The sequence below is a fragment of the Eurytemora carolleeae genome, unplaced genomic scaffold (genome assembly GCF_000591075.1).
Source record: "Eurytemora carolleeae unplaced genomic scaffold, Eaff_2.0 scaffold984, whole genome shotgun sequence".
NCBI lineage: Eukaryota > Metazoa > Arthropoda > Copepoda > Calanoida > Temoridae > Eurytemora > Eurytemora carolleeae.
The window spans coordinates 4,970-32,490 of record NW_019396966.1 but is presented as its reverse complement, the minus strand read 5'-3'; the positions used below and the strand labels follow the sequence as shown (position 1 = coordinate 32,490).

The 27,521-nt window shown below is 31.7% G+C and overlaps 1 protein-coding gene across 3 annotated transcripts in view; it reads right to left on the bottom strand.

The window, feature by feature from the left end:
- The window catches only part of LOC111710595 (uncharacterized), a 38,934-nt gene that overhangs the window by 9,172 nt on the left and 2,241 nt on the right, over positions 1-27,521 (bottom strand). For 2 of the 3 annotated variants that reach the window (XR_002767086.1, XM_023484706.1), the window contains exons 3-23: positions 24,790-24,911; positions 22,729-22,798; positions 21,651-21,757; positions 21,427-21,521; positions 19,459-19,559; positions 17,265-17,319; positions 16,325-16,401; positions 16,181-16,224; positions 15,499-15,620; positions 15,167-15,436; positions 12,163-12,232; positions 9,874-11,493; positions 9,018-9,101; positions 8,634-8,690; positions 7,268-7,600; positions 4,294-4,402; positions 2,599-2,668; positions 2,269-2,423; positions 1,901-1,977; positions 1,050-1,102; positions 275-389 (exon numbers count right to left, since the gene is read on the bottom strand). Coding sequence is in view for 2 of the 3 variants with exons in the window: in XM_023484706.1 (XP_023340474.1) it covers positions 275-389; positions 1,050-1,102; positions 1,901-1,977; positions 2,269-2,423; positions 2,599-2,668; positions 4,294-4,402; positions 7,268-7,600; positions 8,634-8,690; positions 9,018-9,101; positions 9,874-11,493; positions 12,163-12,232; positions 15,167-15,436; positions 15,499-15,620; positions 16,181-16,224; positions 16,325-16,401; positions 17,265-17,319; positions 19,459-19,559; positions 21,427-21,521; positions 21,651-21,757; positions 22,729-22,798; positions 24,790-24,911 (3,806 nt within the window). In the remaining variant the exon portion in view is untranslated. The remainder of the gene's footprint in view (positions 1-274; positions 390-1,049; positions 1,103-1,900; positions 1,978-2,268; positions 2,424-2,598; positions 2,669-4,293; positions 4,403-7,267; positions 7,601-8,633; positions 8,691-9,017; positions 9,102-9,873; positions 11,494-12,162; positions 12,233-15,166; positions 15,437-15,498; positions 15,621-16,180; positions 16,225-16,324; positions 16,402-17,264; positions 17,320-19,458; positions 19,560-21,426; positions 21,522-21,650; positions 21,758-22,728; positions 22,799-24,789; positions 24,912-27,521) is intronic. The other variant, XM_023484707.1, reaches the window with a different exon arrangement.

Sequence of the window (27,521 nt, the reverse complement as noted above, 5' to 3'; positions counted from 1 at the left end):
CGTGTATGACGTCACTGATTAACAAAATTGGTAGAGACAGACATTATCTCAATTAAGACAGTTCGGCCACTCTTGCTAAATCCCAAATTACTCAAATTCCCAACAGTCTAAATCCCAAACTATCCTGCTTCCTAAAAGCCTTAATCCCCAAATACTAAAGTTCCTTACAGTCCAACTGTCATATTGTCAAAGTTCCTAAAAGCCTAATCCAAAAATACCTAATTTCTTCACAGTCTATGTGTCTAATTGATATCAAGTATCTGTAAACATGTACCTGTTTGTTTACAAAACAGCTCCACTCTAGCTCCAGATACACATTCTCCTGTCCCCAGTACGCCTCCTAAACCTTGGAGCAGCTCACCTGATCCTTGCACCACAAACCACAGGTTCTGAGTGTATATTTTCTTATTTTTCATATACGAATAGTTTTCTTTAGAAAAATCCTCTTCAATCTTATTTTTTTATTTATATGTTTTCTATAGCTGGCTGAAATTTTGTGAGGGAGCCCGTGTGTGCCTGGGAATCATTAAAACAATTTCGACAATTATTTTCAAAAATACAAATTTTTGTTCATGGACAACGTTGCTCGTGGATCAATAAAAAAATGAAAAAAATGTTGAAAAAAATTTCCATCACGAAAATAATTTTTTGACACAAAATATCTAATTTTTTAGCCTAGGTACCCCTGGGATACCAATGAGTTCCCTAAAAAAATTAAGCCAATTTGGTCCAGCAGTTTGGCCAGCTATAGCTGACATATAGATATATTTAAGCCAGGAGATATAAAGAGTTTAATGTAAAAATAATCTGTGTTTTACTTATCAGATATTATTTATATATATTCACTTTTATATGGAAAACTAACAACGTTGGGTTCCCAATGTACAATGTACAATGTACAAATGACAATGTACAAATGTAAATATTTCTAGGCTACAATATTTATAATTAAGATTTTTCTAAATATCCATAATAAAAGAGTATCAACAGATAAAACTAAATTTTAAAAATTAGAAAATTTATAAACGAAAACGAAAATAAGAAATTCCCTGATTTTCTGATAATATCCTTTTTGTCTCAGTGCGCTCTACTGATTCAAAACCTAGCACAATAAATTAATTAAAATTTTAATTCCATTTTTATTCATACAAGTTAGTATCTATATACTGAAGCAGGCTCACCTCACACAGCCATCTTTTATAAATTTTTCAGTTTTTTATGCTCTAAAGGAAAACAAATACGAGACAAATAAGCTTATTACAAGCTATTACTACCTAGATGGTGGCAATCTGTATTACTATACATAACTGGTTGCAAGCTATGTTACTACCTAAGTGACTGCAAGCTGCATTACTACCTAGCTGGTTGCAAGCTGTATTACTACCTAGCTGGTTGCAAGCTGTATTACTACCTAGCTGGTTGCAAGCTGTATTATTACCTAGCTGGTTGCAAACGTACTGTATTACTACCAATCTGGATGCAAGCTGTATTACTACCTAGCTGGTTGCAAGCTGCATTACTACCTAACTGGTTACAAGCTGCATTACTACCTAACTGGTTGCAAGCTGTATTACTACCTAACTGGTTGCAAGCTGTATTAAAACCTAGCTGGTTGCAAGCTACATTACTACCTAACTGGTTGCAAGCTGCATTACTACCTATCTGGTTGCAAGCTGTATTACTACCTAGCTGGTTGCAAGCTGTATTACTACCTATCTGGTTGCAAGCTGTATTATTACCTACCTGGTTGCAAGCTGTATTACTACCTATCTGGTTGCAAGCTGTATTACTACCTATCTGGTTGCAAGCTGTATTACTACCTATCTGGTTGCAAGCTGTATTACTACCTACTGGTTGCAAGCTGTATTACTACCTATCTGGTTGCAAGCTGTATTACTACCTAGCTGGTTGCAAGCTGTGTTACTGTGGTGTTCTGTCCATCTATCAGCACAAATATCTGTCCAACCAGACTCAGTTCTAATATAATTATTTAATATATATAATTATAAATGAGTGATTTTAAGTAATGACATTCTTTTTACATTTAATTATTGGTAAATCATTTTCTATTGATTTCTTTCCCTTTCAGTAATTTTCTAATTATAGATCCTTTCAGAAAATTAAATAAAAATATGACTGCTCACAGATATTTCTGATATATTTTCTTGAAAATATTTTTTGTTCAGAATCATTAAACTTTTTTTTTAAATTAAGCTTTGTATTTTATTTTGAAAAAAAAAAATTAATAGAAATATGATAATTACTTACCGTATTTGTAAAGTTGTAGTATTGTACAATTGTAAACAATTCCACTCATCAGACCTATCCGGGCACTGTACTGTACCGTCACAAACTTGATGTACGGGTACACAACCTCCGCCGTACATACAGCTGAACATACCTTCACCGCACTCACAACCGACCTTAGTACAAAAAGATGTTCAAAAACAAATTTTAAGCTGATAAGTTGATAAATTAATATTATATATTTTTCTATTGAAATAAAAATAAAGCATCAAAATCAAAATTATTTCTCAGTTTTTAAATAACGGATAAATCAAAATAAAAGAAATTTTCAAATAAAATAAAAATTTCTACCTCGTCCTGTCCGTCTGAGCAGTCCTGTGAACCATCACATCTTAAACTGTTTTCTACACATCTACCCTCACTATATAGATAAACATTTTTAACAATACACATCTAAATATATGCATATATACATCTACCCTCACTATATAGATAAACATTTTTAACAATACACATCTAAATATATGCATATATATATCTACCCTCACTATATAGATAAACATTCTTAACAACACACATCTAGATATATATATATATATATATATCGACTCTCACTATATAGATAAACATCTAGATATATACATATATATATATCTACCCTCACTATATAGATAAACATCTAGATATATACATATATATATCTACCCTCACTATATAAATAAACATTTTTAACAATACACATCTAAATATATACATATATATATATCTACCCTTACTATATAGATAAACATTTTTAACAATACACATCTAGATATATACATATATATATCTACCCTTAATATATAGATAAACATTTTTAACAATACACATCTGGATATATATACATATAAAACAAAGTAAGGTGTGTTTGTCTTGGCGTTTGTTTGTTTGTTTGGGTGCGTGTGTCCGGTCATAACTTCAGAACCCCTTAACCAAGTTGCCTTAAAGCTGAATTGAAAAAACTTGTTATAAACCTAAGAAATATTATTAACTTGGGTTAACCCTATCCCTGCTGGGGTACTTGAAAACCAGGATATGCTGGGCCCCCCCTCCAAATCCCATGCTTTATGTCCAAATATGACAAATGATACATCATTAGAAAGCTCTTGTGCTCTACTTTTAGAATCTGAAAAATATTTGCAAATTTCAAAAAATTGAATTTTTTATCGCAAAATCCAGTTATAAAGTAAAAATGTTTGCAAAAAAAATTGTCCAAAAAATGAAAAATTATACATTTTTGAAAATATGAAATAACCTGATTTTTAATCAAGAAAAACTAAAAATGTGCAAATTTCCTTTGACAGGTTGTTTGCAAAAAATTTGCAATTTGTTTTCCGCAAAACTTGTGCAATCCGTTTCCTTATATCATAGACTTTCCAAAAGGCTAAATTTTATTAAAATCTGACAAGTGAAAGTGGGTCAAAACAAAGATTTAGTTTTTACAGGCAAAAGCAGTCATTCAGGCAGTGTACCTGAAGACTCAGGCAGTGTGCCTGAAGACTCAGGCAGTTAGTATTAAAGCCCGGTTTTAAGCCTAAAGGGAGGGCTTTGGGTATGTAAGAAAAGTCAGAAAATATAAACAGCCTCAGACCAATACTTTTTGAGTTATGTAAAAAAAATACAGGGGGGGGGGTCAAATTGACCCCCCCCCCCAGCAGGAATAGGGTTAAAAATTCTAAATTGAGTGGGTAGACTTTGTATAGAAGAAGTAAAGTCTCCAAGCAAAGCATGGTTGCCAATCTATAGTAAATAATAATTACAAAACAGTGGAACTTCTAAATTTCTAAATAAAATCTAAAAAAATCATTAATAATAGAAATTGTATTTGAGATAAAATAAAATAATAATCATGCAATTTTATACAATATTGAATTTCCGTTTTGTTACATTACTGAAACTCGATTATATGTCACTGAAAATAAAACATAATGCTCCTGGAAAAATATTAAAACAACAAACAAAAACATTAAATGTTGATCAAGTTTAAAAATCAGATATTAGACGAACCTGCAACGGAATTGATCTGAACTGCACTCGTCCGAGCACTTAAATTCGTCTTCTCCTCCTATACAGTCCATCCTACCATCACACGTCCGGTTCAGGGGTATACACAAACCTAGGTATTATTAATATTATTTTTATTATTCATGTTTATGGCCTGTATATGGAGTGTATGTGGCGTGTATATGGCGTGTAAGAAACACAATAATATCTTCCTAAAATCCGACCAGAGCAGATGTCCAGTTCTTCCGCTTTGATATTATCATTAGTACTTTTGTATTTAATACAATAAACATACCTTCAGATTTACGCAATTATACGCAAGTATTAAGCAATGTACGCACACTATTTAGTATTTAACGCATGTCTGGTAAGGTTTAAAATTAGAGAAATAAAAAATTAAGTGGATAATTAGTGTAAGTTTAATGAGCGGAAAATTAATAAAAACCTCAGCAGTTTTCTTATCGCATGCAAAAACAAATGCCAATTTTCTTTTTAAACAACTCATATCACTGAGGACTCCTTTCTTTTATATTTATTCTTGTACAAATTCATAAACAGAGAAAGGATAAGAACGCTTTATGTTAATCTATATAATAAAACAAGACATTCACAAATATGTTTCCTATAGCCAGCCAAACGGCTCGACCGGAGGGTGTTTTTTCAAAAAAAAATTCCGCGGGCAACGCCGGGCAACAATGTAACATGTAAAACGCTACAAAAAAAGCATAGGTGAGTAAGAGAGGTAAAATCTATAGCCCAAGGCCTTTGCGACACTTTAAAGTCGACCCTGTCTTAAAATTTGACGAGACTGTTTACAGGCAGCTCAGGCTGAATCTATGTGATGCCTTAAAGTCCAAACTAGTTGAGCTACAAGGTCACAAAGTCGTAGCACATAATGTTTGATAAAGGATTAAAGTCTTTACCACAAATTTAAAATTCTAATATCTGTCAACCGAGGGGAGGAAGGCCAACCACATATTTTTAAAAAATGTATTTATTTTCAAGGATCGGACACTTAAAAAAATAATATTGAAAGGACGAGGATTTCGATGTGGTTCGGACGAGAAAATGATGAGAATGTGGTTCGGACTAGAGATTGATGTGGTTGGCCTTCCTCCCCTCGTCAACCTAATGGTTTAAACCTTTGATATTTCGAACTTAGAGTATTTGATCTAAGTGTCCGAATTTAATGAATTTAACCCGCGTCTCAAATCTCACAAAAACCAGTTGCAATGGAGTGCCGGCTTAAATCTTGAAACATTTACTACAATTTTAAGTGGAACCAACCATATTTGAGCTGCGCCTTAAGTTTAAGCCGCGGCTCAAATTCTTTAAATTCGGCCTCAGAACTCATAGTTCATTGTAAAAAATTCCTTTAAATTAAATTATAAAATCCATAGTAGAATAATCACTTTATGAGTAAGGTTTGTTAAAATATTTAATTAAGGCATCGTTTTAATTCATTTAGAAATGGACATCGTTTTTATTTATTTAAAGATGGCCATTATTTTTATTCATTTAGAGATGGGAATCGTTTTTATTCATTTACAGATGGGCATCATTTTTATTCATTTACAGATGGGCATCATTTTTATTCATTTAGATATGTGCATCATTTTTATTCATGTAGAGATTGGCATCATTTTTATTCATTTAGAGATGGGCATCCTTTTCATTCATTTAGAGATGGGAATCGTTTTTATTCATTTACAGATGGGCATCATTTTTATTCATTTAGAGATGGGCATCATTTTTATTCATTTAGAGATGGGCATCATTTTTATTCATTTAGAGGTGGGCATCGTTTTATTCATTTAGAGATGGGTATCGTTTTTCTTCATTTTAGAGATGTGCATCATGTTTATTCATTTAGAGATGGGCACCGTTTTATTCATTTGGAGATGGGGATAGTTTTATTCATTTAGAGATGGGCATCGTTTTTATTCATTTAGAGATGGGCATCGTTTTTATTCATTTAGAGATGGGCATCATCTTTATTCATTAAGACATGGGCATCATTTTTATTCATTTAGAGATGTGCATCATTTTTATTCATTTAGAGATGTGCATCATTTTTATTCATTTAGAGATGGGCATCATTTTATTCCTTTAGAGATGGGCATCGTTTTATTCCTTTAGAGATGGGCATCGTTTGATTCATTTAGAGATGGGCATCGTTTTATTCATTTAGAGATGGGCATCGTTTTTATTCATTTACAGATGGGCATCATTTATTTTCATTTAGAGATGTGGATCATTTTTATTCATTTATAGATGGGCATCGTTTTTTTTCCTTTAGAGATGGGCATTGTTTTATTAATTTAGAGATGGGCATCGTTTTTATACATTTAAAGATGGGCATCGTTTTATTCATTTAGAGATGGGCATCATTTTTATTCATTACGAGATGGGCATCATTTTTATTCATTTAGAGATGGGCATCATTTGTATTCATTTAGAGATGGGCATCGTTTTATTCCTTTAGAGATGGGCATCGTTTTATTCATTTAGAGATGGGCATCATTTCATTCATTTAGAGATGGGCATCGTTTTTATTCATTATCAAACAATCCATTTTTTGCAGCGGACGGAATTTTTTTAGAAAAACGGTTAAAACGTTGATATTGGCAATATTTGTTTTATTTTTAAAAAAATGTGCTCATGATGCACTAGCTGGCAGGAACCCAGGTTTGCCTGGAAACTATACTTTCTCAGTAAAAGTCAATTTAGAATTGTTCAACCTGGCCAAGCAAAGAATCTTTCCGTAGTTCTATTTTATCAAGGGGTTTCTCTGTAGTTATCTGATTATGATAAACACTGCAAGTAATCAGAGATTACTTCTTTATACATTTCGATTCAATTTTAAAAATCTATGAATTTCTCTAATTCTTAAGGGGCATTATAATGTAGGTTAAAAATTGTAGGTTTTAAATAAACGAAAAATCATGCTCGTTTATATTTTTTTCTTGATAATTACCTTCGACACATTTAAATTCATCATTTTCACATTGTCTTAGCTGGCAGTTGAGCTCGTCTTCTCCTAGTTTACAGTCCAGTAATCCATCACATATCTGCTCCTGGTCTATACATAACCCAGAGCAGGTTAGGGAACACTTTTCATCTGTCTCAGGGTTCACAAGAACTACATTCACTTCAGCAGAGTTATCAGGAGCAGTCGTTACTTCATTTTTAGTACTAGTATCTTTAGAGGTAAGATAATCTAAGGTTGAGGTTGGCAGAGTTGTAGGATTAGCTGATTCTATAAAAGAAAATGTTTCCTCAGCTTTCTCTTTAATTTTATCACGAAGACCTGAGATAAATAGGTTAACCAATTAAAAAAGTTAAAAATAAAGTGTTTTCTTTATTGAATAATCATTCAATCATCAAAATTCTTAATAGGGATTTAATTTTTTTTCTGATATATTTCGGAAATTTTATTGTATTTGAAATTTATTAAAATGTTTTAAATTTTTTTTAAAACCCTTAAAAGGCTTTTTCCAAACTACCCTTTTCAAACAAATTTGACCAACAACATCAATGTAGCAAATGAAATTTAAAATGTTTGTCAAATATTCACATGTGGCACATGTTTATTGTTTATACATCCATTTTTACAGGGGCTTTCAGACATATAAATTTAAGATCTTTACCTCAATAAATAAAAAAAGGTTACGCTTTCAAACATGTAAATTTAAGATCTTTACCTCAATAAATGAAAAAAGGTTACGCTTTCAGACATGTAAATTTAAGATCTTTACCTCAATAAATAAAAAAAGGTTACAATTTCAAACATGTAAATTTAAGATCTTTACCTCAATAAATGAAAAAAGGTTACACTTTCAAACATGTAAATTTAAGATCTTTACCTCAATAAATGAAAAAAGGTTACGCTTTCAAACATGTAAATTTAAGATCTTTACCTCAATAAATATAAAAAGGTTACGCTTTCAAACATGTAAATTTAAGATTTCTACCTCAATAAATGAAAAAAGGTTACGCTTTCAGACATGTAAATTTAAGATCTTTACCTCAATAAATAAAAAAGGTTACGCTTTCAGACATGTAAATTTAAGATCTTTACCTCAATAAATAAAAAAAGGTTACGCTTTCAAACATGTAAATTTAAGATCTTTAAAAATGATTCTTTAAAAATAATTAGAAACACGACCGGTCTTTCGAACCTTGTCCAATAAACAAATAAATGACGTTTTCTACAGAATCAAGAAGTTTCGAGAAGATCATGTGGAAAAAGAGGTTCCTATTGAACAGTTAAGTTTATAGTATATTGATTGTAGTGTTCTGTATAATAACTAATTATCTGTATAATTGGTTAAACTATTTTCCTTGAATTGTGTTAAATTCATTTGTCTCCAAACTTCTTCCCTCTCCTGAATAGTTATCTGATTTTGGTACAACTTACTGTTTAACAATATTATTGTTTCGCATTGGTTTCAATAGATATTATTTTTTATAGCACTTGTTGTCAACATGTTTAAAGATCCCTGAATCATGCTTTTTTGTCAGAATATTAAGGAATTTTAACAATTTTGTCAAATTGTTCAAAAAACTGTTGATTTTGGAATTGGTCAATTTAAAAACAATCCCTTATTAAAATTACGTTTATTACTTATAGAAAAAGTTTCGTTTATTGTACCTTGAATAGTAGACGTAAAAAAAATGTCAAAAATTGGTTAATATTAATATTAAGAAAACTAAATGATTTCTACCTGTTGCGTTATTATCATCTCCTAGAAGAGGAACAACTGACATCTCCGGGGATGAACTAACCGTTGTAACTTGTCCTGTTTGTCCTGCAGGTTAATAATTTCATAATTTATATACAAAACTCGTAGTCTAGATTTGTAAGATAAAAAGATTTTAAATATTTGGGATTTTTTGAAGGATCGAGAAAGTATAGTTAGTTAAGTAACTATCTATCTACCTGATGCCCTCAAGCCACAATAAAAGAAAAGTATTTACTTTCTTTGTACCTTATTATAACTTCATATTCATTAATTTTAACCTCTAATTAAATAAAAGATTTTTGTTCATCCAATTATCGAGAAGTTTCCAATTCATTATCGAGCAGATTCTGCCTAGTTATCGAGTAGATTCCCCCTGATTATCGCGTAATTTCCACTTGATTATCGAGTAATTTCCACCTAATTATCGAGTAATTTCCACCTAATTATCGAGTAGATTCCACCTAATTATTGAGTAATTTCCACCTAAATATCGAGTAGATTCCCCCTAATTAACGGGTAGATTCCACCTAATAATCGAGTAGATTCCATTTAATTATCAAAGATTCCACCTAATTATCGGGTAGATTCCATCTAACTATAGAATAGATTCCACCTAATTATCGAGTAGATTCCCCCTAATTTTCGAACAGATTCCACCTAATTATCGAATAAATTCCACCTAATTATCGAATAAACTCCATTTGATTATCAAAAATAGTCCTTTAAATAAGTCTGAATTTATCAAACAGTTTTCCCATGATGAAAACATTTAGTTGTAATGCCTATAACTAAATTTTGTTTTAATTTTGCGAATAGTTTTCAAATTTATGAAATTTTCCTGATTTGTTTAAAATGGATGGTAGTGTTGTTGAATCAATATCAACAGCTGCAACAGCCGACTCCAGATAATCAGAAGTTGTTAAATTTTCAGATACCTCCTTTTCTATGAGTAAGAGATCTTCTGAATCTACTTCAGCAGCAGCAGAAGTTGTTTCCAATGCTTCTAAGTTAATTTTAGCTGAGGCTGCTATTGTTGTTGTTTCTTCTGCCAAACCCTGACTAAGTTCAAGGTTCTTTGATTCAAATATTTCAGATATCTTGTTCACAGCGGGGTTTTCATCCAATAGAGATATTCTAGGTTCTTGGTTGTATATTTGTAAATTTTCTTCTTTTTTCTCTATAATTTTAATAGATGAACTTTCCATTTCTTCTGTTGGCATTATGGTAGTTTGACTAACATCTATTGATAAGAAAGTTGTTTCTATTTTGTCCATTGGGTTTAGCGTAGTTTCCATAACTTCCATTATTTTTTCTGTAATTGGTAACATTTTGATCAGTTCCATTGGCACTCCAGCTGTTTCTATTTCATCCTTTGGTAATGGTGTTACAGTTGACATGTCATCAATGGGTGAAATGGTAATTTCCTTTAAGTTTAATGCGTCAGAGGCAATCATATCTGTTGTTGAAGTTTGGTAATCTATATTTGGCATATTGGTGGATGTTTCAACGTCATTTTTTGACAACATTAAAAATTCATCTTCAATGTTTTTTATCATTGCTCTACCTTCCATTTCATTTATAGGCATTATTGTAGTTTCAGTTTTATCTTCTGGTATTATTGTAGTTTCTGTTTTATCTTCTGGTATTTTTGTAGTTTCAATTTCATCTTCTGGTATTATTGTAGTTGCTAATTCATCTTCTGGTAATTTTGTAGTTTCAGTTTCATCTTCTGGTATTATTGTAGTTTCAGTTTCATCTTCTGGTATTATTGTAGTTTCAGATTCATCTTCTGGTATTTTTGTAGTTTCAGTTTCATCTTCTGGTATTATTGTAGTTTCAGTTTCATCTTCTGGTATTATTGTAGTTTCAGTTTCATCTTCTGGTATTTTTGTAGTTTCAGATTCATTTTCTGGTATTATTGTAGTTTCAGTTTCCTCTTCTGGTATTATTGTAGTTTCAGATTCATTTTCTGGTATTATTGTAGTTTCAGTTTCATCTTCTGGTATGATTGTAGTTTCAGTTTCATCTTCTGTGTCTTCTTTCTTTGGTAACATTGTTACAGTTTCTATTCCAGGCATGTCTGACATTGATTCAATATCGTCATATGATGATGTTACATCAGCTGTAATATCTTCAATATATGTTTCTGATTCTGTAGAATTCTGTATAAAAGTGCTGGTTTCTGTCCATTCCCTAGTTCCCTCCAGTTGAATTTGATCTGTATTTATTATTATATTCTCTCTGGTTTCAATATTTAACTCCGGCTCCCAGCTAGCACTGGGGTTCATTGTCTTGGGTTTACTATCATTAAACTCTACTCCAGGTTCAGGTTCAGCTAAAGAGATATTCACTCCAGGTTCAGCTTCAAGTTGAGATGTTTTTGGTCCAGGTTTAGTTTCAACTAGAGCTAAATCTTCAACACCATTACTATCAGTTGAAATATCGTTCATATTCGATCCTGGTCAATCATAAACCAACTTCAATAGAAAATAAATATATTTAAAAGAATAAAATGTTCCGGATCAGTTATATTAACTGAGAAACTATTACAAATTATCAAAGTTAGTAAATTATTTCACAATTTAGTTGGCATTGATTTTAAACAAGTGACCTTCATTATGTTAAGAGTATAATTATTGAAATTGCAATTTATAAAATTATGTCTGAGAGTTGGCAGTTTACATGTGTGCAATCTAATATTAATTAAAATAGCAGACTTTTCTAACTCAAAAATACATGCCAACAACAGCAGTTTACTTTTATAAACATAAATATTTGGGTGTTTATCATTATTTTTTTTTTGTTTATGTCATAACCCCCCTCATCGCGCCCTTTTATAAAATCAAACCATCTTTAATGATGTGAATATAATTCGTGTGAACAACATGTTGTAATATACACATGCAAACTGTGTTCATGAAATAAGTATACACTGAATTGTGTAAATACTAAACTGTTATATAAATAGTCTAAAAACTGGATATCGTTTTTGCTTTTTCAAAAGGGTGGCTATTGGCGTGTTTTAAGTTAGCCCCCCCCCCCTCTCCCCTTCCTCTAATCCTTCCCCTCCCTGTGAATTACTAGGCAATAATTTTAATATTTGTAACATTAATGTTGGTATATTTTCCTGTGGTCTGGTCGCTGGCAGCTAGGGATAAATTCTTTCGGATGAATTCTTTATCAGAGCCACTTACATCCTATACATACAGTACATTTAACGTAAGTAATAATAGGTCACACCAAACTAAAGCAAAGTTAATTTTAGATTAAAATATTGGATTTTTTAAAACATACTTTTTTCCTCTCATATCATGATCAATTTAAAAGGTGAAAATTCTTTTTTATTAATAAATAACTGAAGGTTAGTTGAAAATAAATAATTCAAAATGTGCATAAGCAGAATTTCTTGTTAATCTATATAATATTAAAGCTATTCGTTCATGTCTATCTATCTATATATTTTTATATTTGTATATGTTAGTTATAAAGATAGAATTTTTCCTGTGATCTTTAAATGTAAATGACTGGAAATAATGAATTAACCCTTGATATTCCATTGAAATTTAAAATCTAATATTAAGAAATAAAAGACGAATATCTTTTAAATCGAATTTTAAAAATATTCAAATCTTTTGTTTTAGTGAGATTGCTGATTAATCAAATTTAGTCTCTTAGTGGATTCATCATAGATTAATTAACAATAACAGATAGAAACATTTTATGTCGTCTTTTTAAGATTTAGAAGTTTTCCGTTCACAATAACCCTGAGGCAGAGGCCCAAAGGAGTTACACGCATGCAGTGTTGAATTAAAAGACAGAGAGAGAGCATGCACATAATTTCTAATGGGCCTTTGCCTCAGGGTTATTGTGAGAGTAAAACCCCTAAATCTAGAAAAGACGACATCTAGTGTTCTATCTGTATTGTTAATTAATCGATGGTATTTATTATTGATTAAGAACTAGGAGCTGAGAACTATTTAAAATATCTGGCGGCTATATTACTGCACCATTGTTTGAATTCAATGAAGCATCCAGGCCTTTCATACCAATAAACGCAATTATTTGATTTCACAGATTTCAAAAAAGAGACTGTACGTGTAATTTTGGGAGACCCTCAATTAATGATATACATTCTGAAAATATTTTAGATTTTTTAAAAATAATGCCTAAGAAAGTGATTTGCGGAATTATGCAGACATACAAGAAGAAATTGAAAATCCAAAATGACTAAGTTTTTGCCACAAAGTCTGACTTTTTAATCCCCAAATTTGTCGACCTTTGACATTCTAAAGTATGAATACTGTTTATTCAAATAGTCTAGCTGAGCTTAAAATATCAAAGGTTTACATCATAAGGTTAAAACAGATGTAGGAATGATATTATATAAGTTAAGTGCCTAATTAATTCATTTTAAATAAAAAACGACATTTTCTTTATCATCGTCACTCAGATTAAGGTTTTTAAGAAGAGGTAGTTTTGTAAGTCTGAAATGTAGATGTATAATGTTAACAAACCTTTAAAATATCAAAATCATAAAAACTCTAAAATTACTGATTTTATTCAACTTAAAATAGCTTTGTTTTAAATTTAACTTGAATTTTATCTTATCATTCTTGTTCCGCTTCAACTTTCTTCAAATTGTATTCTTTGATAAAAACAGTTTTACTTTAATTGTGTTTGATGAGTTTGAAATTTAACCCCCCTCCCCCAATTCTTCCCCTTTTTATGCTAGAGAATATTTTATTTATATACTTTGCTTGTCTTGTGTTAATTTGTATGATCTATCCTTGATAAACGTCAAAAGAGAAGGTTTATGGATGCTCAGAAAATCCACGAAAAAAATATGATAAAATCCGTGAATTTTTTGTTATTGTTTCATACTGTGCGAAGAGAAAATGCTCACAGATAGAGCCCCAATTTGAAAATGAAGATGGACGTGTAGCGCCCTAAAAACCTAGTATTTTATTATGTAACCCTTAAATTATAAACCCCTCCTACAGCTCTAAGCGATTTGGTTGGTTGAATCACTGAACATTGAACATAAATTTACTAAAGTCTTAAACCACACATTTTTATGCTAATCTGATGGAAGAAACAATTTTTACCTCTCTGACTACTTTTCCGTGGCATGGTCATCTTTTATGTATTAAAGATTTTGTGTTCCTTTCTAACTATAAGATATCCCCCCCCCTCCCCTTGCCTTCCCCGAAATATGGCTCGGAAGGAAGGGGGAGTAGATTTTTTCCCCAAAGAATCTTTTTTTTTTGAGAAAGGCCTTGACGTTTTTCACATAAAAAGAAAGAAAGGATTTATGAACCAATAATTTACATAATAATTGAGCCTTAACATAGTGGTTGACATGTCACATCATAGAATGTAAATAATAAATATATAATAAAGCGAAAAATTTACAACATATTTATGTAACAAATTACCCCCCCCTCCCTAACTTCCTGATTCCCTAATTTGTATTTCCTCTCTTAACTTCCGGAATTAAAGATATATATTTAAGTGTATATAAATTGTTCCATGGTTCACTAATGTTCACAACTACTATTCTTTAAATGGTGTTTAAGCATGTTTTTATTTTGTATGGTTTTGTATTATTAGCGCTTAATTATGTTGTTTGCTAGGGGGCTGATAGACAGGCAAAAAGGAGGGGGGGGGGGGGGACTGAAAATTAACAAAGCCGAGATATTATATAACAACTTGACCTCTTTAGTATACGTTTTTCAGTCATCTCTCTTTTTTTGTCAGCACAAGCTTTTCAGATGAAAAGTCAACAAAGTAAGTTTGAAGATTGTTGAATTATTGACCAAAACGGGATTGAATTCAAATTAAACCAAACGCATCGTCCTGGTAAGTCCAGGGGCAGGGCAGAGGGTAGTTAAAACTAGGCATAGGTTTAGTTGTTTGATTTTAGACAATAAATGTTAGACACTACACAAGAATTTAAGATGTTACAATTGTTTTTATAACGATGTGAAAAAAATTTACTTATGTGTAATTCTTTGAATTCGTCGTTCATGGCACAATGAAATAAAATGAAAACTTTCATAGTATTCAATTTAAAAAATAATAAACTCTTTATAAAAAAAAAACCTGCATTGTCAATTTTTGTTTGTTTTTACCTCAACGGTAGGAGTAGTTGACTCTTGTGTTCTATCGCTGTCTGGAAAACTACTAATATCACGTAAAGTGTCACCGTTCAGATCCATTATTTTGTTTGTGTCCTTGTTCGACTCATACCTAGCGGAGTCCGCAATAAGCTCCGCCATGGTGGTGTTAACGATTGGAATGGTTTCGAGGATTTTTAAAATTCCATTCGGAGGATTTTCAGAGTTTGGGATTGACTTGATTTTTGATTCCAGAGTTTTGATTCCGTACTCAATATCAGAGAGCTGAAAAAGTAAAAATAGAAAAACTTTTGCACTGTTCTATTTTTTTTCTTAAAACTTAATACCTCAGATTTGACTGGATCAGTCATGTACAGTTTTGGTACACAGCTGTACAAATCTGCCAGTTCCATATTAGGTGGACATGTACATAGAAACTGTGTTCCAACGTGTTCAAACATACAACCGTCTGCAGATTATTATATATTTGTTATTATTTATTACACTTTAATCAGCATTATTACTACTGCTAATGGAGCGGAAGAATTACGCTGCAATTGTAATTAATTAAACAAATTAAAAATAGATATAATGTTTAAATGTTAACATAAATTAAAGGGGGCTCTCTGGAATTCTACTGACCCTATATATATACTTTGGGTGTCTGTTTTGGTGTTTATTTGAAACAGTAAACGTCAAAACGGCTGAACTGATCGGGCATAATTTTTTAAGGGACCTCAAATGACCCAAGGGAAGGTTTAATGGATGCTCTGAATTACAAAATATTGTCTACAAAATTGTGTGATATCGTAAATAATTTGAAAATCCACGAAAAATTGTAAATCCGCAAAAACATTTACTATTGGTTTGTCGAAGAGAAAATGCCGAAATATTGAGCAACAATTGAAAGTTGAAATAGAAGATGACTGATAGATTTGTATTATTGAAATAATAAGAAAGTTGTGTATCATTAATAGTGATTTTTAAAAGTGAACAAGAAAGTAGCGAATATAAACAAATATAATATTCCTGAACAGTTCATAATTAAACACTTATTGAACACACGACTTGTTCTGAACATCAAACAATAACATATTAAAAAGGAAACCCTTCAAGTCTATTTTTAATTTAAATTTTTTTTTTTTTTGAAAAATATATGTTATTTTTATTTTCCTAACAGATGTTTGATCCACAACAAACTGAGCAAAAAGTTTCCCACTGTTTGCTTCTAATCTGTCATCCAACAAACTCTAAACAAATAAAATAATACTGGTAATTTGAAGTAACCCTCCCATTAAGATGGCAATGCCAGATTCACAACGGTATTCTTAAAAAACCTTTATCTGATCAATAATGAGGAAGATATTGTCGCTTTCCCAGGTTAAAATAATGTTCAATTCTGAGAATTCAGATATTTTCCTTTAACTGAAAATCACTTTTGTAGAGAAAGTTCAATTGAGAAAAATCAGTTTACAAAATTCATACTTGATCAGACAAAACTTTTAAGGGAACCGTTGTAATTTGAGAACTGCCATTTTTACAAATCGGAGGGACACTTTAAATTTCGCTAGCAATCCCTTTAATTTGGCGGAGCACCCGCATCAAATTAGTAGTGCACTTATTCGGTTATTATTCTTATTATAATTATAAATATTCTTTTACAAAAAAAATTCGTGAGAATAGTAAACCCTGATTAAGTTCCAAGAGCCCGCGATTTAAAAAATTCGGGAAAAATACGGCTCGGGTCTAAGCCTCGGTGGGCCTTATTTACGGCATGAGCTTTCGGATTCAAGCTGCATGGTTTAATATTATTCTATTTGGCAGATTTTCATGGTAGGAATTGGCGCATTCCGGGTTTTAATGAGAACAAGACTCAACATTGAGCCTTATTCTCCACTAAAACCAACCAAGGTTGGTTTTATTTACAATAAGCCTAATTTCTTAAGTCGAGCCGAAGATCTTTCAGATGTCAATCACACAAGCTGTCGTCAGAGTTAAGTCGAAGATCGGTTCTTAGAGTGGGGTTTAAGGAATTATGGCTGGAGCCGAAATTTTTAAATCGCGGGCTCAGGTTTGTCATTTATATCCCAGTCTGTAATTTTTGTATGAATACCTCAATATCATCAGCTTGAAGTTTAGATGTGCCAGCAGGCCAGGAAAGGATATAGCTAGAAAAAACTAGATTTAGTAATTTATCACTTAGATTTTTATATTATTTTTACTCGCATTGACCTCTAATTTTTTATCCTTATTTGGCTGCAAGGAATTCACCCCAGTCTAAAAGTTCCATGATCCGTGCCGATACAACACGTACTGACAGTCAGGCTACCCAGTGCAAAGTCGACCCAGCAAGGTACTAATGCAAGGAAAGTTAATTGATGTCGCGTATACTCTGCGTACATATTGAAACCAGTTCTCTCTGGGCGGACTTTGTAAACAAGAAAAGACGTGTTCGTTAAGTATCCGAGGAGGTTAAACGCATTGAATTTTGATGATTTTGAAAATTCACATAATAGTTTTCTATGACCATAATATGTAATAGATTATGTTTGTGAAATGGAGTCCATGTCAGGCTGTGACATCCGTCTTATGTTTACTTTTCCGCCCTGCAGTGCACAGCAGTACAAAAAATGCCTACACTTCTGAAATAACTTTCCTTGTATTAGTACCTTGCGACCCAGCACGTTTTATGCAACAAATGTAGACTTAGCTAGAATACAGGAGATTAGAAAAGCAAGTTAATTGCGATTAATCAGTTTCTTTTTAGAAATATTCAGATATCTACAAAAGGCATCATGCAAGAAACAAATTTTTTCACATGAATCAAATATTATGATTGATTTTTTAATTGTGGTTTCCGGTCGAGCTAAGATGTAACAAGGAATTGAGATCTTGGTGGATTATTTGTTTAAATCAAAAGCACAAAACAATGCAGAGTTTAAGGAATTACAATATTTGAATGACAAATTACAAGTTGATCGGTAAAATATTGAATAATCTACAAAAATGTAAAAAATGGTTTGCATTGCATATTATCTTATATAAACGGTTAAAATTCCAAACCAAAGCATTATTTTTAAAACTTAATTTAAAGGGAGTGACCGGCAAAAAAAGTAAAAGAAATTCGAACAATAATCTAATGGCATAAATAGAACCAGGTTGAGAAAAAAAAGTTAACTCTTATTATCGCAATAAGTATTATTTTCATTTAAATTTTTTTTTTCAACAAAATCTTCTTGTGTAGTTTTGTATTGTTTTCAGATGTATTTCTGAATCAGCTGATCATTGAAATTTACTCAAAACTAGAAATTCAAGGCGCTTCGCGCCCTTCTTTCTAGTCTTAGAGGTCGCTTCGTGGCCATCTCCTAAATTAATTGTGAACATGTTCTCTTTGTGTACATCGTAAAACAAAACAAAAATAATTCGCGGATTTTCACAAAAAATTTCGCGGATTTTCAAAATTTTAAAAAATTTAATGACGATCGAATTTTGATGGAGACAAATATTTGAAATTTTGATGATTCATAAACCTTCCGGTTCAGCCGTTTTGACGTTTATTGGATACAAACAAACAGACAGACAGACAGACAGACAGACAAGCCAAATTTATATATAGATGTTTAGGAATTAAAAAAATAAATGAATATATTACAGAAATGGTTTTTGTAATAAGTTTATATAAATTGTCATACTTTAAATAAAGAGGAATTTCTTTCTCTAAAAATATTAATTTTAAATGATTATTGATTGAGCGGAGAAAATTGTCGTCTTCATACATCTAGGTTTTTAATTGAGAATTATTACAAAATAACTTTTTAAAAATGTGTGTAAACTTTTTCAACCTGTTTCTAGCATTTATGCCATCAGTTTATTGTAGAATTTGTTTTATCTTTATTGTCGTCGTTATTTAATAGTTTTCAAAAAAACAATCCTCAAAAAATATCCACCCAACTAGACGATTTTGGAAGTCGACTTTGCGCCCCAACTGAGTAATTATACGTCGTAGAAACGTTTTACATGTTTCTAATTAATCTTAAAGAATTTGTTTACAAAAAGTAAAATAATTTGCTATTTATAAATTTCTAAAAAGCGTTTGTTTTCTATGGACACTGTACTTTTGAAAATTGGACATTCAATCCTCTGTACTAAGAATAGAGATATATCGCCGTAGAGGTCACCTGATTACACAATTGTGCACAATTGCATTTATGTATATACTCTATATATAATAACTCTATTGCATTTATACTCGAACTCTAATTAAATCTGATTGATTAGACGTTTAATACCGGTTAGACTGTGTGTACCTGACTATAATGCTGCCTGGGCTGAACCGAATAATATCTACGGTGATATTTCGTCCAGTTTCTTTCAGTAGTAAAGACTGTAGCCCACTCACAACATTACCCTGAGAATAAACTATTTTACAATGAGACCTAGAGATAAGCATCGTTTTTTTTCAACGAATGACATTTTTAAGAACGAACGAAAATTTTCGTGGAAAAGGGTGTTATTTAACAAAAAAAACGAATGATAGACGAACGGAACGGATCACTCTTAGAAATGAAAAAATGATCTTTTTTTTAAAAATGAACGAAAAATAACGATTTTAAATTGTTGGAACATGCTTGTAATAACAATAGTGTTAACAAAACAATACAATACAAAAAATAAATTTGAAAAAAACGATGAACGAGATTACTGAACCAACAATTTTACAAAACGAATGATTTTACTGAATGATGGTTTACGGAGAAAACGTATGAAATAGATGGAAAATGAACGATAATTTTGAGATCGAATGAAATTTTATTTTTATGAACGATTTAAAAAAAAGAACGAAATTGGTCATTCACTAACGATGAACGAACGAAATGAAAAAATTCGAACGTGTCCATCTCTAGTGAGACCCGTAAAACTGTGAGAAAAAGGCAATTTTTAATTTTGAATATTGAAATACATGTAACGCATGAATTGTCCAGTGAACATAGAAATATTTTATCTAACAATCTTTGTTCTAAAGGTACTAGTAAAAATATTTACATACAGTTTTAAGAGTACAAACTTATAGTATATAATTTTTAAAACACTTTCCTTTCATCCGAATATTGTTATTTTATGCAGAGAGAAAAGAACAGAACATTAAATGCTTCACAAAAATAAATATAGAAAAAAACATTAGACACTTAAATATCTAAAAATATGATATAAATATTAAATATTTTATAATTCACGTCAAATTAAAGTAAAATTCTTGTTAAATTATAATCTTACGTCACTTCTGAAAGGATAGAGGGGAAAAAATTTAAATTTCTGTTATGCTAATAAATATATTTACTTTTCTCATATAAGATATGAAAACTAAGTACTTAAAACTTGTGAAATTGTGATCGAACTTTGGTTCCGAGCCAATAATCTTAAAAAGTAAAGATATATTGTATTATAATACAATATATCTTTATTATTAAATCTTCTTTTCAGCACGTAATTAACAAATGTTATAGATCAACAATTTTCAAAAGAAAAGGTGAAATAAAAAGAGTTTATTGAACAAACAATTAAAATTAAATTTAAATTCCAAAAAGCTATAAAAACTAGGAAACTAAATTGAAATATCATCCAGAACTGAATAACCGATACTTAAAAAATATAAAGAAAGAATTAAGACGGACAGAGAAAGAGACAGAGACAAACTAGGGATAGGGTCAAAGACAGATAAAAGTCAGAGACAATTAGAGACAGAGACAGTGAGAAACAGTGACTGACTATGGACAGAAACAACAACAGATAAAGAGACAGAGACAATTAGAGATAAAGACAGCGAGAGACAGAGACAGACTAGGGACAGCTAAAAAGACAGATAAAAAGACAGAAACATAGACATAGACATAGACATAGACAAAGACAGAGACAGAGACAGAGAAAGAGACAAAGACAAAGACAGAGACAGAGACAGAGACAGAGACAGAGACAAAGACAGAGATAGAGACACAGACAGAGAAAGAAACAGAGACAGAGACAGAAACAGAGACAGAGACAGAGACAGAGACAGAGAAAAGGGCCGGAGAAAGAGACAGAGAAAGACAAAGACAGAGAAAGAGACAGCGACAGAGACAAAGAAAGAAAAAAACAACGAGACAGAGACAGAAATTGAGACACAGACAGAGATAAAGAAACAGAGAAAAAAAAAATCAGAGAGAAAAAAATTTCAGACTCAGCATGGTCTTTAGCTTTCTTGATTTATTATTTGGACATATTGAATATAATTTAGATACCTTAACTACATTATATAGTTCTGAGTCCTGGTTTAGAAGGTCGTCGTTGAATTCCATATTTTCAATACGCAGGGTTAATCCAAGTGCATTCTCCACTAAAGTTATTTTGATTTTTATTATTATTGTTATTAATTTTATTATTGCTCTGGAACATTCTTATTCTTATTATTATTAATTATCTTATTATAATTATTATTTTACCCTNTCATTATTATGTTGGCAACCTGATGCATTAGGTGAATCTTGATCAGCTGCGTCTAGAAGGAAGAATGGATCAGAAGATAGAATACTGGATATATTTGATCTTTCCCAAGAATATAGTTGGGACCCTCTGATCAATTTAATAATAATCAATTCGCTTCATAAAATCATTAGATCAAACGACTGGAAATGGGAAAAATCCCAAAATGAAAAGATAAGTTTTGTTTCTCATACAGTGTTACCCACAAAGGATGAGAATGTAAAGACCACTTAAACTTCTTAATATGAGGATTCATAGGTTAAACAAAGTCGGGAATCTGACATATGTATTTTATATCCTTTTTATTAATTGAGAAAAGAAAAAATAATCAATTCTTTGCATGTATCATTAGATCAAACAACAAAATGAAAAAAATGTTTTGTTCCCCGTAAAGTGTTACCCACAAAGGATGATACCAGAAATTTTTTAAAATGACGATTCCAAAGTCAAAAAGTCTTTTACGAACGTTTCATTATTGGGCAAAATAGCAGAAGTTTATAGTTGCAGCCTTGCAGGGAATCCTGAATAAAAGGAAAAATACAATTTCCACACAGTCGCCTCTGAACTCTCACCCTTGTGTATAAAATAGACTCTGTTGGTCTGTTAAATTCTAATTTGGCAACTCTGTAGAACCTTTTTTTTTGGGGGGGGAGGATGTTGTCGTAAACTCTGATTTTCTAATAATCCCTATTTCTTTACAATCCAATGTCGTAGACCTTATAGATATTTCAAATATGAATTCTGTTAGATCTAATAATCTAAATTTGAAATATCAAAGGTTTATGCCATCAGGCTGCAAAAATATAGGAATTAGAAAATTTGAGTTTGTGGCAAAGACTCAATATTCGTATGTAATCTTTAACAACAAAAGTTACAAACTCTGAAAGTTATTTGCTATAGTGTCTACTGTCTACTGCCTAGAGATATATTTGCTATAGTGTCTACTGTCTACTGCCTAGATATATTTGCTATAGTGTCTACTGTCTAGTGCCTAGAGATAAAAGACAATTTGAAATTATTTTGATTCTTCACATTTTTTTAAGGAATTGTTATTTATTTTCCTTGAGTAGTTTCCTTCAAGTTTTCTTCCAACCTTCACACTTTTATTCATAGAAGGGTCAATATATCCAGCTGAAAACATAATAAAGCATTCATTAAAGGAATTGAGTCTTTGTCACAAACTATGATTTTCCAAGCTTTATATCTTTGTAACCCAATGCCGTAGACCATAGATATTTCAAACTATGAAGTCTGTTGGATGAAAAAATCTAAGTTTGAAATATCAAAGGTTTACACCATCAGGTGGAAAAAATATAGCTATTAGAAAATCAGAGTTTGTTACAAAGACTCAATTCCTTTGTCTGTAAAAGTTTTCTATATGCAGCGTGTATCCTCAGAACATCAGAGCAAAATACCATTTTTAATTATGATTTAATTGATTTTTTCATTAATTTTTTCCCCATGTTTTTTTTGTTGGCGACGACAGGGTGAGGTCATTAAAAGGATTAATTACAACTAAAAGTCATCCAAATACGTGGTTTTTGGTAGAATTTTTCTTCTATTTATTATTCTTCTTTTACTTTGTTTAGTGTATAGTATGTGACTATGCATATTAGGATAGGGAGGGGGTGCAGGGACGCCATGAGCCCCGCGCACTACTGTATGCCGAGTCCATTAGCGCCTGATCCAATCAGGGTTTAGTCATTTGTTTGTTGTCTAATCTGAACCAATAGAAATAGTATGGCGGTTACATCTATATCTTTATCTATCTCATTATTCAATTAGAGTTATGAATCCTTCAATCGGAGCTATCAGTAAAAGGAAATATTTAATTTTAATAAAAATATGGTGCGCAAAACAGTCTCCAAGACTCTGGACTTGCAGATGAGTATTAAAAAATGACCTAGCGATAAAAATGTTTTAACAATTTTTAGAAAAAAATTTATTATTTTGTAAGTTATGCCAAGAAAACACTGCATACATATTTTCAAAAAGTAAATTTTTCTTTCAAAAATGTTATTTGTAACTTCAAAAATATATATTCTAACGTTTAGGGGAGGCGTCAGGTCATTTTAAATACTAATCTGCGAATAAGGAGGTCTGGAGACCATTTTGACGGGCTCATGGCGGCCCTGCTCCTCCTCCCTCTCACTAGGACCCACTTCAAATACATATAAAAAGGTTCTCAAACTAGTATATTATAGTATACAATAGCAGAAACGACATACAAGCAATACACTTGGATACGGATAAACTTCTAAGCAAGAAAAAGAAACAGAAAAAAGAACTTAAAAAGGAGATTAGAGAAAAAAAACAAAATATAGGAAAGAAGAACAGGAGATATAAAAACTGAAGATATAGGAGCACATGAGATAGAGGAGAACAAGAGAACAGGAGAACAGGAAAACAGGAGAATAGGATAACAGGAGAGCAGGAAACCAGGAAAACAGGATATGTAGGAGAATAGGAGACCAGGAGAACAGGAGAACAGGAGAACAGGAGAACAGGAGAACAGGAGAACAGGAGAACAGGAGAACAGGAGAACAGGAGAACAAGAGTACAAGAGAACAAGAGAGCAGAAGAACAGGAAAAGGAGAACAGGAAAACAGGAGAACAAGAGAACAGGAGAGCAAGAGAACAAGAGAACAGGATAACAGGAGAACAGGAGAACAGGAAACCAGGAGTGCAGGAAAACAGGAGAACAGGATATGCAGGAGAACAGGAGAACAGGAGAACAGGAGAACAGGAGAACAGGAGAACAGGAGAACAGAAGAACAGAAGAACAGTAAAACAGGAAAACAGGAGAAAAGGAGAAAAGGAGAACAGGAGATCAGGAGATCAGGAGAACAGATGAAAAGAAGAACATGAGAACAGGAGAACAGGAGAAAATGAGAACAGAAGAATAAGAAAGAAAAAGATCTAGAGAAAAAAGAAAAAAAGGAAAACACAGGAAAAAACAGGGAAAAAGAAGAACAAGGGATTCAACTTCAAACAATGTTTGATTAAAAATGATTGTGATGTTCAAAAGTCTGATATACATTTATGCATTTATAAAAGTAGTTTTTTATCATTATATTTATATAAAATCAATCTTAATTGATTTTTATTTTCTTAATAAATACCTCCTATAAGAACTGCTACAGTGACTGCTCCAGCTAGCAGTAGAAGGGTAAACGTCCAACAAATCACTTTTTTCCAGATTCTTCTCTCAGTGTTGGCTTTGTTTACATACAGCTTTTCACCTCTAAACAATATAAAACCATCATGGACAGTAATATTTATATAATAAAGCTATTCGCTCATTTACATGTATACATATTTATATGTTTGCTATAGCTCTGGCCGAACGGCGGGACCAAATTGACTGACACTGACATTTTTTGAGGAATACATGAGTATCCGGCGGGGGGGGGGGGTAACATTGGATAGAAAATTAGATTTTTTTCAAAAAATATTTATTTTTTCTAAAGGAATTGTGTCTTTGCCTCAAATGATATTTTCTAATCCCTATATCTTTCACATTTGATGATGTAAACCTTTGATATTTCAAGCTTAGATTATTTAATCTAATAGAATTCATAATTTAAAATATTCAAGGTTTAGCACATCGGGTTGAAAAGATTTAAGAATTATAAAATCAGAATTTGTTGTAGAACTATAAAATGTTAATTTTAAATTTAAAAATAGATGAAACATTGGGTCCCTTGAAGCCTTACATTTGCACACATCTTATACAAAAAGTAGTAATCTTTGTTTGGATGTTTGGATGTCCAATCATAACTCAGAAACCATTGACCGATTTATTTCAAATTTTTATTGGGGAGATCGGTAGAAATACAGAAATGTTTTTTGTCTGGTTGAAACAGAGTCTACTGGGTTAATCTTTTCTATGAAAAATTCCAGCTAAAGCTGAATTTCCATGAGCTAGTGGTTTAAAAATACTATTGTGTAGTGCAAACTATAGGGCTCTGTTTAGGTGAAGTTAGAGTTATAATTATAATAATGTTACCCATGCTCAAATGCATCTGGAGACTGCATTGTGTTTTGTAAGTTGTCACAAATAACTGCCTACGCTTCTCTTTAGCATATGTACTAATCAATCTTTGCAAAAATAAAAAACTTTTTTATTTCAAATGTTGACATCAGGTCAGGTTGCAAAGATATTAGGATTTGTAAAATTAGAGTTGAAGGAGAGTAGTCAGAGCTAGAAACTTTTAAATTGTGGATATTAAGATTAATCTCCAATTGTTAATTTAATTATGGTAATCATATGATAATCATGAGGGGTTGAAGGGAGCTTTGATCAGGGGAGGACTAGCTAAAATGAAGATATGGAAAGGTATAGCTTTTTATAGATCCTCAAATTAAAAGTACCCACAGTGGATATCAAGATCAAACAATCGGGATTACAAGTATCCAACAGAAAAGTTCCCAGCTCTTAATCCAAATATTCCCTTAATGATTTATTCCCTGGCGAACTATACTTTAAACTGATATCATGATATTTTTACAAACAGTCTAGGGAATAGTTTTTAGGGGAGGGGGAGCTAAAACTCACGGGGTATAACAAACCAGGCTTTCAGAGCACTTCGAGTCCGTCATTGGTTTTAATATTTAATTATTAATCTTTTATATTGACTTTTTCGTGAATTTTGAAAAATCTAATTTGTTTACGTAAATTTATTTTTACTTTAACCATCCACAAACCTTCCCTGGGTATGTGAGGTCCTACAACAAAGGATCATTGAGTCTTTGCCACAAACTTTTCCAACACCAATATCTTTTCAACCAAATGTCGCAGACCATAGATATTTCAAACTATTACCTCTAATAGATAAAATAATTTAAGTGTGAAACATCAAAGATTTGCACCATTATTTTGCAAAGTTATAAGGTTTAGAAAATTTGAGTATGAGGCAAAGACTCAAATCCTTTGGGCCCGATCAATTCGGCCGTTTTCACGTTTATAGGTCACAAACAAACACCCAAGCAAAGTATTTATATAAATAAATATATAGATATATATTAGAGCGGGATCAAACATGGATAACATTAAAACTAATTATTTACCAATGATGCTGTGAGAACAAGATTTATTAAACGTTAAACTTAAATCAATTGTATTTTTGTGAATTTAAATATTTGTTCTGGAACAATGATTTAATATTAAAGTTGGATAAACTGCATTGTTTCTGACAATTACCATTTCATTGTGTTGATAATATAATATTTTTGCAGAACTAAATTCCGTTTGATTTACAATAAATCGCCTCGTTAAGTGACTTATATCGAGCTCTTTAACCATTCAAATGGATTCATATTGATAAAGCCAGAGTCCGAATTTAATGAATATGAGCCGCGTCTCAGATCCTCCAAAAACCGGTTTCAATTTAGCGCCGGCTTTAATCTTGAAACCTTGAATATAATTTATTTGGAACAAACCATATTTGAGTCACGTCTTAAATTTAAGCCTCAGATTAAGTTAGTCCGTAAACGCAAATCCACGTTAACCTCAAAGGGAATGTATGTGTAATTTCAAGTGTCCATCCATGCTAAAATCCCAAATGCCTGAATTACAACGGTACCTATGCTTTGTCTGATAAATATGAAATATAAATCCATGTTTTTTTGGACTCAAAGAAGTTCGTAGTAAGATTTCGATTCTACTGGAGACCACCGGAGGGATTTTATTTTCACTGGAGGGGTTTCAAAAAATGCTTTATACAATTTAAAACTTTACGCAGGGTGATTTACATTCCACTGGAGGGATTCAGATGTCCTTCCTGGCGGGTTATAATTCCACTGGAGGGATTCAGATATCCTTCCTGGGGGTTTATAATTCCACTGGAGGGAT